The sequence below is a fragment of the Marmota marmota genome, unplaced genomic scaffold (assembly GCF_001458135.2).
Source record: "Marmota marmota marmota unplaced genomic scaffold, marMar, whole genome shotgun sequence".
Classification (NCBI taxonomy): Eukaryota; Metazoa; Chordata; class Mammalia; order Rodentia; family Sciuridae; genus Marmota; species Marmota marmota.
Genome location: NW_026000253.1, coordinates 1,461,658 through 1,481,744, shown reverse-complemented (window position 1 = coordinate 1,481,744; position 20,087 = coordinate 1,461,658). Strand labels below are relative to the sequence as shown.

Genomic DNA, 20,087 nt, shown 5'->3' with positions numbered 1-20,087 from the left:
CTGAATGAGTTCATCAAGCAAAAATGTCAACTAAAGAAGCCTGAGCACCTTTAGAGGTTTGAAACAAGATGAGGTTCAGGCAAGGAGGAAGGGGAAGTGTACAGATGGATTCCTGAATGAATATACGATGGATGAAAGAACAGGTATGAGAGTCTCTTGAAGTAAAGAGGCCCTTAATCTTGTGAACTCTGGTCTCTAAATACTCTCCAGCTGGATCCTATGAGTGAACTCCCAGGGACCCCCCCAAAATGCTATAAAGAATGGAAATGTGAGGATGGAAGCTTTGGCACATAAAGGGCTTTGCCAAAAACTGTAGTAAGTTTCCTGTCCGATTTTAAAAGACAGCTTGCCTTGGATCCAAAAATTATAAGCCTGGAGATAGATGATTTACAGAAGGAAGAGAAAGGAAGAGGGAGAGAGGGAGGAAAGGGAGAATGAATGGGCAAATGGGTGGATGGATGAATGGATGGGTGGAAAAGGAGATGGATAGATGGGTAGAGATGGGTACTGTTAGATTTCTATTGCTGTGACAAATACCTGAGATAAATCAGGTATTAAAAGGAGGAAAGATTTATTGTGGATCACAGTTTCAGAGGTTTCAGTCCATGGTCATTTGTCCTGGTTGTTTTGGGCCTATGGCAGTATAGCACATCCTGGCAGGAGCATGTGGTGGAGGAAAACTGTTTACTTCATGACTGCTGGGAAGCAAAAGACAGAGAGGAAGGGGCCAGGGTCCTAATATCTCCTTCAAGGGCAGGCCCCCAGTGACCACTAGGCCCCACCTCATAAAGGTTCCACAACCTTCAAATGGTCCCAGCTGTTAAAAGCTTGGTTGCTTTTAGGCCAGGTGTGGTGGCACACATCTGTAATTCCAGCATCTCAGGAGGCTGAGGCAGAATCATCAGTTCAAAGCTAGCCTCTGCAACTCAGTGAAGCCCTATGCAACTCAGAGGGACTTGTCTCAAAATAAAATGTAAAAAGGGGCTGGGGAGTGGCTGTGGCTGTGGCTCAGTGGCAGAGCACTTGCCTAGCATGTGCGAAGTGATGGGTTCAAACCTCAGCACCACATAAAAATAAATACATAAAATAAAGATATTGTGTCCAACTACAATAAAAAAAAATTTTAAAAAGGGCTGGGGATGTGGCTCAGTGGTTAAGTGTCCCTGGGTTCAATCTCTGGTACCGGGAAAAAAAAAAAAAAAAAGCTTGGTTGCTTTTAACTTTGGGGGACACTCTAGACACAAACTATAAAAAATGGATTAAATGAAGTGTGGTATATTAAGTCAATGAATTATTACTTAGCAATAAAGTAGAATGAGCTTAAGAGGCCAATATTATTCTGATAAGAAAATCAAAGACATGACAAGAAAACTATAGCCTGATATCTCTTTTAAATATAGATGCAAAATCCTCAACAATTACAAATAAATAGAATCCAGCAACATATAAAAAGATTATCCATCATAATCAAGTAGAACTTATCCCATAAATGCAAAGTTGGGTCACCATATTAATAGAATAAAGGACAAACAGCACATGACAAAAACCCCTCCATGATATAAACACACTCAACAACCAGAAATAGAAGAGAACTTCCTCAACATGATAAAGGGTATCTACAGAAAACCCACAAGTAACATCACACTCCATAATGAAAGACTGAAACCTTCCCCCAAAGATCAGGAACTACACAAGGAGGTCCCTGATCACCACGTCTATTCAACATTCAACTAGAGGTTCTAGCCAGGGCAATTAGGCAAGAAGAAGAAATAAAAGACATCCACAGGCTGGGGTAGTGGCTCAGCAGCAGAGTACTTGCCTATCATGTGTGAGGCACTGGGTTCAATCATCAACACCACATATGAATAAAGAAATAAAATAAAGGTCCATCAACTAAAAAAACAAACAGTATATAGATATATAAATCAAAGACATCCAGATTTGAAAAGAAGTAATTAAAACTATCTCTATTTGAGAGGACATGATTTTGTACTTTGAAAATCTTAAGGAATACAACAAAACCAGTAGAACTCCATTAGTATTTAAACCCAGCAAGGATGCAGGAGACAAGATTTTGTATGAGGCAAGATACAAGGTTTTGTATGAGACAAGATCATACAAAAACTTAATCATAACATGGACGAGGCAGAGCATGCCTGTGATCCCAGGGAGTCCAAGGCAGGAAGATCACAAGTTCAAAGCCAGACTCAGCAACTTAATGAGGCCCTAAGCAACCTAGTGGGACCCTGTCTCTAAATAAAAAATAAAAAAATAGGACTGGGGATGTGGCTCAGTGGCTAAGCACCCTTGGGTTCAATCCCTGGTACTAAAATTGAAAAATAAGAGATATTATTGGATTAAGCATAATCTTATTCTTAGGTCCTATATTGGCTGAGCTAAATTTGTAGCTTGTAGAAATTAAGAAAAATGTGAATAAATATGACAGATCTATGGTAAATTAAAAAATATAGGGGAAAATGATCAATAGAGTAAAGAAGGAAGATCAGCAGAATGGAGGAGGGGAAGGAATAAGGAAGTTCAAAACCAGTAGAACTCTATTAGTATTTAAACCCAGCAAGGATGCTGGGATTGAAACAGAACAAACTATGTTATATACATTTATGAATATATTCAAAAGAACCCCACTATCATGTATAACTATAAACACTAATAAAAGCATTTTAATCCCACAAAATCTATAAAATTATGAAAAAATATATAGCAGGGTTGTGGTATAGCTTAGTAGTAGAACACTTGCCTAGCATGTGCCAGGTCCTGGGTTCAATCAAAATACCTCAAAAAAATAGTTGTGCTGTTTTAAGGAGCACTCCAAAAGAAGCACTCCAGCCAGGTGCAGTGGTGCACACCAGTATCCCAGTGGCTTGGGAGGCTGAGGCAGGAGGATCACAAGTTCAAAGCCAGCCTCAGCACTTTAGTGAGGCCCTGTCTTAAAATTAAAAAAAGGGCTGGGGACATGGCTCAGTGGTTCAGTGCCACTGAGTTTATTACCTGGTACCAAAAACAAAATCCACCCCAACAACCTAGTTGCAGCAAGATATAGGTAATTTAGTTAACAAAGAAAGTGATATATTACAACAGTTACTAATAGGGCATTATGTAAAAATGTGGATGTGTAACCGATGTGATTCTGCAATCTGTATTTGGGGTAAAATTGGGAGTTCATAACCAACTTGAATCTAATGTATGAAATATGATATGTCAAGAGCTTTGTAATGTTTTGAACAACCAATAAAAAAAAAAAAAAAAAAAAAANCAAAAAAAAAAAAAAAAAAAAAAAAGAAAGTGATATGTCTCTTTCTGATGACAGGGGTTGTTTTGTTTTTTGTTGGAGAGGTGCTGGGATGGATCCTAGAGCCTCACTACATGCCATGAAAGTACTCTACCACTGAGCTACATCCCCAGCCCTTTTTTTTGTTTTATTTTGACACAGAGTCTAAGTTGCCCGGCTGGCCTCAAATTTGTGATACTCCTGCCTTAGCCTCTTGAATTGCAAGGATTACAGATGTATGCCACCATACCCAGCTAAGTGTAATATTCTGCTGTTCTCCATGTAGTAATTTAGTAAAAAAACTTTAAAAAAATTAAATAATTGGGGCATGGAGTCCAGCTGTGCCCATAGTCCCAGCTACTGGGGAGTATGAGGCAGGAGGATTGCTTGAGCCTAGGAGTTCAAGGCCAACGTGGGCAACATAGTGAAACCTCCTCTCTCAAAACAAAGAAAGCAAGGCAAAAATAAAAAAGACAAAGAATGGTGAGATTTCTCATTTAGATTTATTGCAAAGTAATAAATTGGTAACGTCCTTCCAACCTCTGCAGAGTACTGCAGTACTTAAAAGTAAAGGCTAACTATCATGCATATAAGATTACATGACCTGTGTAACTCTACATCATGTACAACCAGAAGAATGTGGAGTTATATTCCACTTATGTTTGGTGTGTTAAATGCATTTTACCATCATGTATAACTAATTAGAACAAAATTGAAAAATTTTAAAAAGAAGTAAAGGCTAACTATCCACAGACTTAAAACCCAATCATGAGACAATGATCACATGTATTAATGTCAGTTTTTTTGTGCATACCTATAATTCTAGCTGTTTAGGAGGTTGAGGCAAGAGGATCACAAGATCCTGGAGGTCAGCTTGGGAAGCTTAGACATTGTCTCAAAAAAAGATTTAAAAGGCCTAGGGTGTAGTTTAGTGGTAGAGTGTTTGCCTAGTTTGTGTGAGGTCCTGGATCTGATCCACAATTTAAAAAATTACCTCTTGCAAATCCATGAAACAAAAAATATTGAATTTGCAATGCAAATTGAAAATGAACAGAGGTCAGAAAAAACAGCAGTCACTGACTTGAGCAGATGAGTTTTTTCTTATAGGAGTATTTGATTTCTAGTGTGTTTTGTGTGATATTCAACTACAAAGCAAATAGATTTTGAAGCAGTTCAAAACCAAAGTTGCTATCACAGAGTTCCATGAAATGCAATTATACAGAGAAAATCAAATATGGAGGAAACAGTCCAGTACATACCATTCCCATAGGAAAAGAACAATGTCCAGTCACCCTGACTGGACCTCTTTTGTGTTTCAGACTTTAACTACAGGGCACCTGGCTTGCCTTCTTGGATTCCTAACTCCTGGCTTTTAATAACTGCTTCTCTCTTCAGAACCTTTTGTTTGTTTGTTTGTTTGTTTGTTTTAGGAATACTTGTATTTCAAAAATACACAAAAGCAAAGGGAAGCACATCTAATTACTGAACAGAAGTAATATGTTGATATTTTGGTATATAACATTAAAGGGATTTTTGTTCTATTGTGTTGTGGTGCTGGGGATGGAACCCAGGGCCTCGAACATACTTTGTGAGTGCTTGCTCTTTCACTGAGCTATATTCCCAACCCTTTTAGTTTTCTGTATGCATGTTTATACATTTTAATTTTTTGTCCAAATTAAAGTCATTCTCTGCCTACTATTTGTAACCAGCTTCTTTTGTGTGTGTTATCACAATTATTATATGGACTATAATAGACTATATATATAGTCTCTCTCTCTCTCTCTCTCTCTCTCTCTATATATATATATATATATATATATACATATATNATATATATATATATATATATATATATAGTCAATTATTGTAAACTGTAGTCACCCTATTGTGCTATAGAACACTAGAGTTTATTCATCCTAACTGGGTTTTGGTAACCATTATCTGAAGTGTATCTCCCTAGCTTTCTCAGCCCCTAGCAACCACTGTTAATTTATGAGATCATCTCTTGTGTGTGCATGAGAGCACATAGTTCTGGGGATCGAACCCAGGGACCCTATACTACTGAGCTACATGCCCAGCTCTTTTAACTTTTATTTATTTTGGGTTGTGATCTCACTAGGTTGTCCAGGTTGTCACTGAACTTAGAATCCTCCTGTCTCAGCCTCCCTAGTAGCTGGTATTGAGATCAAATATATTAGCTTCCAAAAAATTATACATGTTTAAGAAGATGGAAATGCCAATTATTCTGATGGGATCATTCCACATTGTGTACATGTATCAAATTATCATGCTGTATCCCACAAATATGTATATTATGTCTCAATAAAAAATAATACTTAAAAAAGTGATCAACAATTTGATTCTGAGCTCAAACTATGACTCGTTAGCCAGACTTTGGTTGATGTCTTTCTCATGTCCATGACACGAAGAGTCAGCCCCCCAGCCCCCATCACCTTGGTGGATTCCAGTTCTAAGGGATATAAATTTCAAAATGCCATGGACTTAGACCACGCAGGTGCTCTAGAATCCCAAAGATTCCAGGAGGGAGGGACCCAGTCAGTGAAGTCTTCTAGGAAGAGAGAACACTAGAGCCAGTCTGAAATGGAAGTCTGACAGAGAGCACGTGATGACCCGGACACCCCACCCCTGCCCCCGCCCTTGGCTCCCCAAAGTCTGGCCTGGCCCTTGCTGATTCCCTTATCTGCCCACTCCCAGCTGCCTCCCTGCTGGTTGAACTGTTGCCCTCAGACTTCTGGGCCTGCACCCCCTCCACAGGGATGGGGGAGGGAATGGGGTGAGGCCTGGTCTCAGAGGCACCCCACTCCCCACCCTTTACTTCCTTTCCTAAGCCCTTCGTCCCATCCAAGAATGAAAAAAAAATGTGGTGTGAGTCCAGCATCAAACCCTTGTCTTAGGCATGCCTCCAGTCTGCCCTTCCCCATAGGACAGATGACCCTACCTTGCCCCCAAACTTGCAACTTTTGTATCTAACAATAACAATGATGAGAATTAAAATTTGCAGAGCACAGGGTTTGTGGTAGGGCGGGCAGGCCTGTGTTCTGAGTGGTTACATTTAATATAGGGGTTGGGGGTGGGGGCTGCAATGATATCCACTTTCCAGGTGAAGCAACTGAGGCTTAGAGGGAGAGGTTTGCCCAGGAATCAGGAAGCAAATTGGTATGAGAGCTGAGACAAGAACCTCCAGCCGTAAACAAACAGCCTCATTTCTGTGCATCTACTCCCAGTTTGGAAGAAAGGTACGATTATACACATTTACTCCATGAGGACCTGGTGAGATTGGGATAAAATTATGCCTGGGAAGTGCTTAGCACAGTGCCTGTATTTTCTCAGAGATTAAAGCGGCTCTTGTTATTGTCTTACTGCTTGCTAGTAAAACATTAGTATCAGAATTAGTGCTATCATTGTTATTATTCTTAAAATGAATTATAACCAGTTTTAGAATTAGTATTAATAACAATATTAGCATTAGATAAGAATTAACATTAGGTTAGTACTGTTACTATTGACATTATTAGTATTAGTATCAATATTAGAATTAATATTACTATTGGAATACTATTACTAACAGTGTTACTATTGGTGTCAGCACAATATTAACATTAGAACTAGAATTAGTAGCAGTGTAAGTTAGAAATGGTTAGAAAGGATCCAGTACTATTCCTTTCATACAGTAGGTTCTCAATAAGTAAATAAGAATATTTTAAAAAATCATTTAAAGTAAACTTTATTTTTTTACATTAAGATTTCATATTCAGCTTGGCGCGGTGGCACACACCTGTAATCCCAGCGACTAGGGAGGCTAAGGCAGGAGGATCTCGAGTTCAAAGCCAGCCTCAGCAATTTAGTGAGGCCCTAAGCAACTCAGCAAGACCTTGTCTCTAAATAAAATTTTAAAAAAGGGCTGGGGATGTGGCTCAGTGGCGAAGCACCCCTGGGTTCCCCAGTACCAAAACAAAAGAAAGAAAGAAGGAGGGTGGGCTGGCTCCAGCATCCACATTCTGACACACCATCATAGGAGTTCTTTGTCCTTGTTTTCCTCCTTACCATCTACAGTAAGGGCTTGCACAGAGGCATCACGCAGCAGATCAACAAATGACAAATGATGGCCTTCTTGTCTCCTGAAACCTCCAACTTTGCATGTGAGGACACAGACTCAGAGAGGTAAGATACGAATGGTCGACTGTCTCTGGGGTGGGCTGGTGCGCCAGCAATGGACCGGGAGGGAAGTGGACCCACTGACTCCTTGCTCTTTGCTCTCTGTGGACCTCAGTCTCCCTATCTATAGAATGGGTGTCTAGGAGAGCTCCATGTCCTACAGAGTTCCAGAGCCATGATAAAGGAGTCCTATTCCTTGCCCTATTGGGACCCAAGTTGAACACTTACTGTTTCTATGTGTGTCAGATGATTTAATATGGATTACTTAATACACAGACCTGTCCGTGTGAGTCACTGTGGTTGTTATTATTAATGTTTGAGGGATATGGGGCTGGGGAGGAGGGTGGGGAATGGGTTACAAGGGCCAAGTGACCTTCTGGGGGTCCCTCGGAGCAGGTTAAGGGCAGAGCCACATAAATCCACATCATTTCACATCCCCCTGTTCCACACACCCCAGCAGGGCTTACCCGGATTGCCACCTGGGTCTCAGACTCTGTCTCTGACTCTCTCTCTGACTCTCTCTGTCTCTATGCCCCTCTCTACACGGTCTTTATCTCCCTTCTTGGTCTCTCTATCCTTATCCTATCATTTTCAGGGTTTTGTGTCTACTTTCTATCCACCTCTGCCTTTCATTCTCTCTTTGCCTTTCTCTGTGTATCTGTATTTAACCGTCTCTGGCTCTCTCTGGATGTCTCTCTCTTTGTCTCCCTTTCTTTCTGTGCCCTCTCTCTGCCTTCTTCCACCTCTCCGTCTCTTCCTCTTTCTATATATCTCTGTCACTCTGTCTCCTGGTTTCCATTTCTTTCTGTTTATCTCTGTTCCTGTCTGTCTCTCTCCCTTCCCTTACCCACCCTATCCCACTCCTGGAGTCTCCCAGGGAACCAATCTTGGATGTCACCTCAGTTTCCCGCCTTCAAGGCAGTATGGCGGGCAAGAAGTTAAGGCCACTGTCTCTGGGAGTCCCCCCACCCTGCCCCCCAACCCCAAGACAGCCTGTTACTGCTGCGCCAACAGCCACAGTCGCCTCCATCTGATAAGACTTATCTACTGCCCCAGGGCAGGCCAGAACTGGCGTAAGCCCCAGTCGCTAAGTGAGTGTGCCCTTGCCTCCCGCCAGCCCCGTTCTAGCCCTGCAGCCTGGGTCAACAAGTTATTCCATAGACTTTGGTTCCAATCCTACCAAAGTTGTCTGAGCCTTATTCTTCTCACCTGCAAAATGGGTACAGTCACAACCCTCCTCTTCCCGCAGCCAGGAAGGCTCACATACATAAAGGTCCAGCCCAGATCTGGCCCAGCACACAGTGGGGGCTTTCCTCACTGCAAAGCCCAGTGGAGTCATGAAACTATAACCTCTGTTTTTATTTATCTTGGCTTTAGCCCATGTCACTTGGCTGGACACTGAAGTCCATAGTAGCCCAAGTTGAACAGGGTCCAAGAATGCATAGGGTGGGCAGGTATGGTGGATGAGGGCCCCCAGTGCCCAAGACATGCCCCATGAGCAGGGGGCACGCCCCCCTCCCCTGAACTGCCCCACCCACTGGGGCACCAGCCACTCCCTGGGGAGGAGGGAGGAGGGAGAAGAGACAGAAGGAGGGCGGGAGGGAGCCTCAAAGGCCAAGGCCAGCCAGGACACCCCTTGGGATCACACTGAGCTCACCACATCCCCAAGGTGGCTGAACCTTCTGCACCAACCCGCCCAGGTCAGTCTCACCCCCCAAAGAGCCCCCAGCAGGGCAAATCCCCATCCTGCTGCCCCTAACCCCACGGCTGCTCTCCTAGCCTACTCCAGGCTTCCTTACCCACTGCTTGTCTCTAGAGTATCAGCCACCCCTGAGTCCCTTCACAGCAATTCAGACCCATTTCTGTCTTTCCAACCCTGCCTCTATACCAGATCTACCCCCAAACCCTACCTCTCTCCACACAGACTTCCATTCACTCTTTCCAAGATATCTGTCTCCCTGAGCCCTTACCTTTGCTGTTCATAACCCCAGATGTGCCTCCCCTAAACATCAACTCTGTCCTCCCAAGACATGCCTTCATCCCCCCAAATCCTATCTCTGTCCCAAATCTGACTTCCAATCACCCAAACTTGTCTGTCTCCCTGAATGCTCCCCACAAACTTCACCTCTGCTCCCCCAAAGCTATTTCTGCTTCTATGCCCTTATCTGCTCCATAACAACCTTGTCTCTGCCCCAAATTCTCTCAGCTTCCCAAACCTGTCTCTAACACCAAACCCTAGCTTTATCCTCTTATCCCCCATCTCTGATTCTCAAACCCCACGTTTGTTCCCTGTGACTTGTCCCTGATCTCTCCAAATCATTTCTATCTCCCAAACCCTTACCTGCTCACCAAAATGTCTTAGTTACTCCATATATTAAATCTAGCCCCCCCCAAATCTGTTCTGCTGTATGAATCTTCACATCTGCCTTCCCTAAACCCTACACCAGCCCTAAAACATGTTTTTGCTCCCTGAATGTCTCTGGCCCCAAACTTTCTCTACCCCAATTCTATCTCTGCTTTTCAAAATCTTCCCATGATCTATCTCTAATCTATCCATCCAGGTTGATTTCTGATTCCTAAACTCTCTCTCTGTTCCAACAAAATCTTTGGACTCCTCAAATTTTTCTATGATCCTCAAAATCCATCTGCTCCCCAAACTACATCTCGAACTTTTCAGTTCTGATTCTCAAACTTCATCTGATTTCCCAACTTCATCTGTTTTCCCAGCATATTTTTGAACTCAAAATGTCTCTGAATTCCCAAGCTTGTCTCTCCTCATACCCAATATTTGCTTCCCCAAAATGCCATAGTTACACCTCAGATTTCTCTGACTCCTCAACCCCATGGCTACCCCTCATACGCCACCTCCGACTCCCCAACTGCTATATCTGGCCCCCTACTTTGGACCCTATCTCTGCTCCCGTTGGTCCTGTGAGACCCTCCCTTGAGGGCTGGATAGGGATGTTACCTGGGGAGAGGGGCTGGGGCCGAGGGAGAGTTGAGGGTGCCTGGCTGCTGCCTGTCGCCGTGGCCGTTGGGGCAACACTTACTCTAGTGGGGCTGCTGATAAGGAGCTTTCATATCCCCCAGCCTCGAGATAAACTTTATCTCTGTCCGGAGAGTGATAACTGGGGTGGGGGGGCCAGCCCTTGCTAGGGGAGGGGTGGGCAGCCCTGGACCCACCAAGGTGCAAGGTGCAGGAGGCACAGTGGGCCTGTAGGAAGATTCTGGTGGTGAAGATGAGGGGATGAGGGAAGAGTGGTGACAGAGAGAGACACACACAGTGACACAGAGGGAGAGAGAGAAGGGAAGGAGAAACAAAAGGAGCCGGGGAGAAAGAGACACCAAGCTAGAGAAAAAGCTCAAGAGACAAGAGAGACATGAAGCAAGATAATGGAGAAACAGAAAAAGTGACAGACTCAAAGAAATAGTAAGACAGAGACAGAACGAAAGCTGAAGAGAGAATACCAGCAGCAGAAACGCAGAGAGCGGAGAAAGGGACCCAAAAACAGAACTGTGGAAAGAAAGAGACAAAGAATTAGAGACAGAGAGGAAAGAGATGGAGGGTGAGATGGGGAAGCACTTTATCCAGGGAGAGACGATGGGAACCTTGGGGCAGAGGAGGTGGTGGTGGTGGACACATCCATGGGCTCTGTTTTGATGCTTAGCCTATCTACACAATGTTTCATTTAGACCTTTAGGAGTAGGGGGACAGTTTGAAGGTAGCTTTCCATTCCATCTCTATCACTCCAGCCTACAGATAGGGAACTGAGCAGGCAGGGCCAGGGACATGTTTCCTAAATCCTTGTCCTGGGCTGCATGTGGCAAAATATGCTTAGGGTTATGGGAATAGAAAAAGAGGCATGGAAATAAGGTTAGAGGGCTCAGAGAGAAATAGGGGGAAGAAACAGTGGGGGACACAGAACTAGAAACATAGTTGAAGAGATGCAGAGACATTCAGAGAGATATGTGTAAAGACGGAGACAGCAAGAGTAACAGTTACCCTGGGGGAGAGCTGAGAGAGAGAAAGAGGCAAAGAGATGTAAAGAGACATTGAGAGACATGGAGGGACAGAAAAAGGGAAGGGAAACGTCAGACACTCATAGAAGCACACAGAGAGGGCAAGATGGATCATAGAAGCATACAAAGTTCAGGGGAAGCAGACCTGAAGAGAATGGAGTCAGGGAAAAAGAGACTCAGGGAGGCAGAGAGACAGAGAGACAGAAACATAAGACAAGATGGAGTCAAAAGGGTCCATCTCCAGGGTCTTCTCCTGTCACCACCTCCAATATAGCAGATGGGGAAAATGAGGCCTGGGAATAGTGGGACTTGAAGGTGCCTGAAAGCAGAACTGTGGTGAGCCTCTCCAGGGGAGAGAGTATGGGAGAGGCAGCACCTCCCACCTGTCACCCTCCTCAGAGGAAGCCAGTGGCCTTGGGGTGATTTCAAAAGTTGGGCGGGGATGGCAGAGATAAGCAGTGCGGGGTACTGACCCCCCCACCATGGAGCAGGGAGGAACTAAGGGGGCCCTCTGCCTGCAGACCCAACAGAGGTGGGGGAGGGGGAGTGAAGCCGGAAACCATGGTGTTTCTGAGAAAGTCAGAGGGTAAGATGCAACAGATAGGAACGAAGTTGGGGCGCACAGGAGGATGAACCCCAAGGTCCTGGGGGAAGTGACCAAGGGCTTCAAGGGATCCCTGGCTATGCTCCCTATCTCACCCTAACTTTTGTAAAATAGGAGAGGAGGAAGGGTGGGGAGCAGAGTGAATAAGGAAAAGAAGTGGAGGAGGAGCTAAGGAAAGAGGAGGGAAAGAAGACTGAAGGAAGAAGAGGAAAAGAAGGATTAAGAAAAGGGAAGGAGAGGAAAGAGGAGAGAAGCAGGGAGGGGAGAAGGAGAGGAAAAAGGAGCACGGGAGATATAGAAAGGGGAAGAGAGAGAGAGCATGAAAAAGGAGAGAAGAGTTGTTGAGGAACAAAGAGAAGAAAAGACAAGGGAGAGAAAATGAAGAAGGCAAATAGGAAAAGAAGATGAGAATTAGGAAGGAGTAGAAAGAGAAGGAAGAGGGGGAGAAGAAGAGAAGGAAAAGAGTGGAGAATTGGGGAAAGAAGAGACGGAGGGGGAGAAAGGAAGGAGAGGAGGGTAAGCGGAGGGAGAGGAGAAGGAAAACAAGAGAGCAGGAGAGAACAGGAGGAGGAGAGGAAAGAAATGGAAACTGTTCTTCAGTATGCATAAATTATTAGCATACATGTGTGTAGACACAAGCATGATGTGTTGTTTGCCTGTGTTTACACTTATATATAAATGGCATTATATCTAAACATATATCTTCAACTTTGTTCTTCACAGTACATTGTTTTTGACATTTATCTATGCCCTGAAGAATAATTATTTATTTATTTATTTATTTATTTATCAGCCGACACAACATCTTTGTTTGTATGTGGTGCTGAGGATCGAACCCGGGCCGCACGCATGCCAGGCGAGCGCGCTACCACTTGAGCCACATCCCCAGCCCCCTGAAGAATAATTATACATTATAAGTAACCAAAGAAGTACAGATTATAAATAATATATTAATTTTTCACACTTCAAAAAATGGAGCAAGAAGAGAATGGGAAATAAGATGAAAGGAGGGGAGGATGAGAGGTGAGGATGGATTGGAAGGCAAGAGAGATGAAAGTGGGGGAAAAGAGGAGGAAGAAGAGAACGAAAGGAATTGGGAGGTAGAAAGGAAATATATGGATGTTGAGGAGAAGAAAAGAAGGGAAGAGGAGCAAGTGGAAAGGGGAGAAGGGGAGAAAAATTTCTGCCTAAGGACCCTTTCTGTCCTCGCAGGTCAAACTCCAGAGGCCCCATGGAATACCCTGGCCTGGGGGCCCTGGGGACCTCAGAACCCATGCCTCAGTTTGTGGATCCTGCCTTGGTGCCCTCTACACCAGAGTCAGGGGTCTTCTTCCCCTCTGGGCCTGAGGGCTTAGATGCAGCAGCTTCCTCCACTGCCGCAAGCACAGCCACTGCTGCAGCTACTACACTGGCCTACTACAGGGACACTGAGGCCTACAGACACTCCCCAGGTAACTCCATTGGGTGTCTGTCTTGTCATTGGATAGGATGCTGTTGGGGTTGCCATGGAGATCCTTAGTTAGGTCAGAATCCCACTGAGAAGTCATCTTAATAATGACTGGAGCTTTCTCTGTGAATGTGCTAAAACTTCTCCCTAGTTAGTCCTGGGAATTCCAGTGCTCTTCAACTTGCCACATTGGGGCAGCCATTTGGAAAAGTAGGTTGGAAGAATGTGATGGCGCCCTACCTCTCAAGTGATCCAGGAGACTCCAAATCCCAACATCAGTCTTCAAAACGCATTTGGTAATGGTTGGATGTTACTGATGTTGCTGTGGTGACCAGTGGGTCTCAATCCAAGAATCACCCAATGGCTGGCAATTATTTTGGTCGCCTATGGAAAGGTTGGAATCCTGGCTATCATGTTGGAACTGTTGGACAACATTGCACCTTTTTTTTTTTTTTAAATATTTATTTTTTAGTATTTGGCAGACACAACATCTTTGTCTGTATGTGGTGCTGAGTATCGAACCCGGGCCGCACGCATGCCAGGCGAGTGCGCTACCGCTTGAGCCACATCCCCAGCCCCAACATTGCACCTTGAAAGGTCGGATGACCTTCGCTCTCTCTCCTTCTTACCTCCTCCCTTTCCTTCCCCACCCTATAACAGTCTTTCAGGTGTACCCACTGCTCAACTGTATGGAAGGGATCCCAGGGGCTTCACCCTATGCTGGCTGGGCCTATGGCAAGCCGGGGCTCTACCCTACCTCAACTGTGTGCCCCAGTCGTGAGGACTCCCCTCCTCAAGCACCGGAAGATCCAGATGGGAAGAGCAACACCAGCTTCCTGGAGACCTTGAAAACAGAGAGGCTGAGTCCTGACCTCTTGACCCTGGGGCCTGCATTGCCTTCATCTATCCCTGTCTCCAGTAGTGCTTATGGGGGTCCTGACTTTTCTGGTCCCTTCTTTTCTCCCACTGGGAGCCCCCTCAATTCAGCAGCTTATTCTTCCCCCAAGCTTCGTGGAAGCCTTCCTCTACCTCCTTGTGGTAAGGGTCTCAAAAAGGGACTGGGAGGTTGAAGTGGGTGGGGGGGGTAGCCCAAGACAAACTTAAACTGAGCCTCTCTCTTTTGCTCTCCCCAGAGGCCAGAGAGTGTGTGAACTGTGGAGCAACAGCCACTCCACTGTGGCGTAGGGACAGGACCGGTCACTACCTATGCAATGCTTGTGGCCTCTATCACAAGATGAATGGGCAAAACAGGCCCCTCATTCGGCCCAAGAAGCGCCTGGTAAGAATGTAGGCCTGTCCCACCTGTACAGGAGCTGCTGCTCTTACCTGTGCAAGAGCTTGTTCCCACCTGGGACAAGAACCCACATCCTCTCATCATGTGGGAATCCGTGTTTTCAGATATACAGGAAACTACTGCCTGCCACCCTACATAGGAACCACTGTGCTAACACTATATAAAACTTTTGCCCTTTTCCTATATAGGAATCCCTCTATCCTTTCCCCATTTGGAATCTTCTGACCCTTTCCTATACAGGGACTCAGCTCTGTACAGGGCCTCCCATCCTCAACCTGCCCATAGGGGCTTCAAGCAGAAACCCTGTCCTGGGTCCATGATTTCATTGTACTGGGGTGCTACCTGGGCGTGTGCATTAGTGTTGGGATGGAACAAAGAATAAGCAAGTGCTCTACCACTGAGCTACACCCATCCCCTGCCATAGAATTTTTTAAACTCCCTAAGTGATTCTGATATGCAGCCAAAGTTAAGAAACATTAATATAGTCCATTACAGAACACAAAACCAAAAAGTTCTATCCTGAACAGGAAATTCTGCCTCAATCTGTCCTCTACCTCTTTAATCCTCCTGACAGGGCCTATGAGACCCTGATACCTTAGGGATTGAAGCCACTGAGCTGCATCCCAGCCCTTTTTACTTACTCTGAGACAGGATCTTGCCGAGTTGTTGAGTTTGGTTTTGAACTCACAATCCTCCTGCTTCTGCCTCCTGAGTCACTGGGATTAATTAAGCATGTACCACCATTACAGGCTAATACCCCCCACTCTCTCTTCTCTCTCTCAGTTTGTACTAAGGATTAAACTACCACTGAGTTATAGCCTTAGCTCTTCTTTTTTTGTATTTTGAGATGGGGTCTCGCTAAGTTGCCCAGGCTGGCCTTGAATTTTCAATTTTTCTGCCTCAGCCTCCTGAGTAGCTTGGGATTATAGGTGTGCACTACCATGCCTGATTCTCTGATTCCCTCTTCTACCTCCCAGGGCATTGATCTCACATTCTTTTGTCCTCCAGATTGTCAGTAAACGGGCAGGTACTCAGTGCACCAACTGCCAGACAACAACCACGACACTGTGGCGGAGAAATGCCAGTGGAGACCCTGTGTGCAATGCCTGTGGCCTTTACTACAAGCTACACCAGGTGATGCCATGCCCCTCAGAGCCTTTCCTGTTTTCCCATCTTCACACCATGCTTCCCAGCCTCAAGCAGTTTTGTTCTACCCTGAGCCCTCTTTACTCCTCAGAACACTATCTAATCTCTCTTCCTTCTTTCTCCACCTTCCCCTTTTCCTTCCTTGCCCTTTATTTCTTTCTTCCCTCTTCTCTCCTCTTTTATATCTTCTTCTAGCCTTCTCCATTCCCTCCTTCACTCTTCTCCTTCCCTTTCACTCCCTCCTTAATCTCCAGTCTCTTTCTTCTAGTCTTAAGCTAACTTCCCCACCCCTATTCTAGGCCTTGGGTAGTTCTGGAGGCTTTGCCAAGCTCAAGAGTCTAACAACCTTAGGATTCCTTAGGATGATATATCTGCCAGCCCAGGGCCACACTTCCCTAGTCCTTGAACCAATTTCCTTTTTTTTTTTTCTTTTGATACTGGGGTTTGAACCCAGGGGCACTTTACCACTAAGCCACATCCCCAGCACTTTTTTATTTTGAGACAGGGTCGCAATAAATCACTGAGTACCTTGCTAATTTGCTGAGGCCAGCTTTGGACTCCTGACTCTCCTGCCTCAGCCTCCAGAGCCACTGGGATTACAGGTGTGCACCACTATACCTGGCTACAATTGCCTGTTCTTAAAGAAGCTGGGTAAAGCCGGGCACCGTGGCACATGCCTGTAATTCCAGCCTCTCAGGAGGTGAAGGCAGATGATCACAAGTTCAAGATCTGCTTCAGCAATTTAGTGAGGTCCTAAGCAATTTATCAAGACCCTGTCTCAAAAATAAAAAGGGCTGGAGATCTGACTCAGTGGTTAAGTGCCCCTGGGTTCAATCCTTAGTACTAAAAAAATAAAAATAAAAAGCTAGGTAGAGAGGATGTCCCTATCGCAGACACCTTAAATGAAGCTGAAAAATCTCTGTTGACCTTCCTTTTGGCAGGTGAACCGACCACTAACCATGAGAAAGGATGGTATTCAGACTCGGAACCGCAAGGCATCTGGAAAAGGGAAAAAGAAGCGGGGGTCAAGTCTAGGAGGAGCAGGAGCAGCTGAAGGACCAGCTGGTGGCTTCATGGTGGTGGCTGGTAGCAGTGGTAGTGGGAATTGTGGAGACGTAGCCTCAGGCTTGACACTGGGTCCTCCAGGCACTGCTCATCTCTACCAAGGCCTGGGCCCTGTGGTACTGTCGGGGCCTGTTAGCCACCTCATGCCTTTCCCTGGACCCCTGCTGGGCTCATCCACAGGATCCTTCCCCACAGGCCCCATGCCTCCCACCACCAGCACCACTGTGGTGGCTCCACTCAGCTCTTGAGGGCACAGAACATGGCCTCACGGGGGAGGGGTGGTGGCTCTCTCCTGTTGCAGCCAGCACTCTATACAACCCAACCCTCTGGGCCCCAGTCATCACCTGCCTGGATTTTCAAATATTTTGTAAAATAAAACCACCAAAGTCCTGAAATTGGAAGTGTGAGTCTGTTTGTAACTGAATAAGTGTCAGTGGTAAATGTGGTGTCTGTGGTTCTCTGATGACAGTGTCCAGCCGTCATGTATGACTGTGTGAGCCTGGGTGAGATGGCATGTGATACTTCACAACTGAAAGTTATAATGTACAAATGTAACAGTGTATATGAGACTTTGTGGACAGCATCTATGTGGGTGGTTCCATCTATCATGGTAAGATGATGTGACCAGCTAACTGTAGGATGAGATGGTGTGAGATGGCATGTGTGACAATGGGGGATGGGATGACAGTATGTGGAAGTGTGTGGGGCTGTGGTAATGTGGCTGTGTGTGACTTTGATAATTGAGACAGTGTGACAGCATACATGTCGGGGACAGAATCTGATCAACAAAGATCTTTGGAATATTGAGCAAGAACTGCATATGGACGGCATGTGACTGTGGGGATATATATGTCTGAATGTCTTTTTGGATTTGATAATGGCAGTATTTCTCTGCCAGTCTCTGAGCTTGTGTGTGGGTGTGCATGAGTGTGCATACTGTGTGGCATGTGCCATAGCATAGTGTCTCTGAGTGGCTGACAATGTGAGCAGCTCTGTATACATTTGCATAGTTTCCCATGGTGTAAGTTAGGGACCCTCTTCTGAGGACAAAACACCCAGCCTTCAGGAAAGGAAAGGGGGACAAGGGTGGAGCCAGAATGGTAGCTACCAAGGTCAGAAGACCAATACTAGAGCCTGGAGTAGTCCTTGGTTTCCCTGTCAGTCACCTCTTATCTGTCTCAGTCTAGCACTGGCTGCAGCCCTGTGGAAAATGGAAGAGAATAAGGGGTGAGATTAGGAGGACAAAATAGCTGTTGGAGATAGTATTTAGACCCTGTAGGTGAGGAGCTCCACATAGTGCCAACTCCCTCTCCAACACTCCTACTCACCCAGGTGAATGGCTCTCCCCAAAGTGACATCTGTTCTTTGATCTTAAAACACATAGGTGCATACTCTGAATTGGGGAACATCCTAAGGCATATAGGTAAAGTGGCTCTCCCAAGACCACAAAGCTTGGCAAGGGGCTGAGCCAGGAGTCTGTCCCACAGTCTGTCTCAGCCTCTCTCCTAACTAGCCACTTCCCATGCCAAGCAGCACCATTTCTACAGTGCTCACCATGGGTCAGGCAACAAGCTGGGAGGCTTGGGTACCTTCAGTTAATTTACCTGAAGGTAAATTAACTGAAGGAAATTGAGGAAAGGATATTCATACTCATTTTACTAATGAAAAAGTGAAGTTCAGAACTAACTGATGAGTACCTTGCCCTGACCGTACCAAATTTAAGGAGTAGAATTTGGATGGGGTAACCCACAGCCCCCACCTCTACCCTACAAGTGTTTCTCAATGTGTGATTGAGCTACTTCTCCATAGCTTCTCCCCTAGAGCCCCAGAAATGAGAGATGCAGGGGTCCACAGATCCCAAGCACATTATGGAGAAGCAGTTGTCCTCCAGGAAACTCTACCATCAGCTAGATGCCACACTATTGCCACTGAGTAGCCCACTGAAGAATCACAGTAGTCTATGAACCTTGCAGGAACTACAGAATGGCCCTGACCCTATAAAAGCTGCCCGGTAGGCCATCAACAGAAACCCAACTCACACACTGCAACTCCACTCAGAACTGGTGCTGAACAGGTTCTGGTCCCACTCTGCTCAGGGTCCCCCAGCCTCATCCCTTATAGAAACAACTACTCTAGCCTGGTTTAGGAAGCTCTCTCAAAAACTCTAAGGGAAACCTACCTCTAATTATCAACAGAAAACGGACCCTGATCCTAGACAGGTACACCAGTCCCCACCTTGTAGAGGAGAACCCTATCTTCCTGCAGTAGAGGAACCCCTGCCTAAGTCCAGTTGGGAATCTCAGAAGGCACACTGTGTGGAAGCCTCTGCACCACCCTGGCAGGGACACCTCCTGTCCTGGCCTTTTATATGAGCACCAATCTCTCTTAGGAGTCCTGTATGGACCTTTGGCAGGGATACCTGTCCTTGAGCTGGGCTGCAGCCCTTCCCTCCAGGAAGCATTTTATTTTTGGTACCAGGGATTGAACTCAGGGGCACTTACACACTGTACCTCATCCCCAGCCCAATTTCATATTTTATTTAGAGACAGGGTCTCACTGAGTTGCTTAGCACCTCGCTGTTGCTGAGGCTGTCTTTGAACCCTTGATCCTCCGTCTCAGCCTCCCAGCCACTGGGATTACAGGAATGCACCTGTGCCCAGCAAGCATTTTAGATACACTTTGCCCACAATAAACTGACTTCTAAACCACATCCCTGAATCTTTTTCTACAGAAGTTCCTACTCTCAATTCCTTCAGGAAATATGACTGCATGTGGAAAACCTTGCCTTCACTGTTGGCAATGAACCCTGATGTTACCCTGTACAACAATCCCATATCTTTCATCTTACCCTGTGGTGTCTGCATAAACTTGGATTCCAACTTGAAATATGAACCTCAGTCAAGAATGTTTATAGAAAACCCTTTCCTGATCCACATGGCAGGAATACCTGTGCTGACCCTCTACTTTGAGCCCTGAACTGTCCTGTATAGGCACCTATGGCTTCCCCTGACATGGGACCCCTGCCCACTGCATGACGTTCATGTGC

The 20,087-nt window shown here is 45.5% G+C and overlaps 1 protein-coding gene across 2 annotated transcripts; it reads left to right on the top strand.

Moving 5' to 3' along the window:
* The first annotated feature begins 7,232 nt into the window (after window positions 1–7,232).
* On the top strand, window positions 7,233–17,437 carry Gata1 (GATA binding protein 1). Of its 2 annotated transcripts, none has more exons than XM_048796618.1 (6): window positions 7,233–7,471; window positions 13,302–13,540; window positions 14,197–14,574; window positions 14,670–14,815; window positions 15,839–15,964; window positions 16,918–17,437. In XM_048796618.1, the coding sequence occupies exons 1-6, from the start codon at window positions 7,410–7,412 to the stop codon at window positions 17,287–17,289; spliced, it is 1,323 nt and encodes a 440-aa protein (XP_048652575.1). In that variant the 5' UTR covers window positions 7,233–7,409; the 3' UTR covers window positions 17,290–17,437. The 2 variants fall into 2 exon arrangements, with proteins under 2 accessions (XP_048652575.1, XP_015361993.1); XM_015506507.2 differs by lacking the exon at window positions 7,233–7,471 and adding an exon at window positions 9,046–9,165.
* Window positions 17,438–20,087: the final 2,650 nt, after the last annotated feature.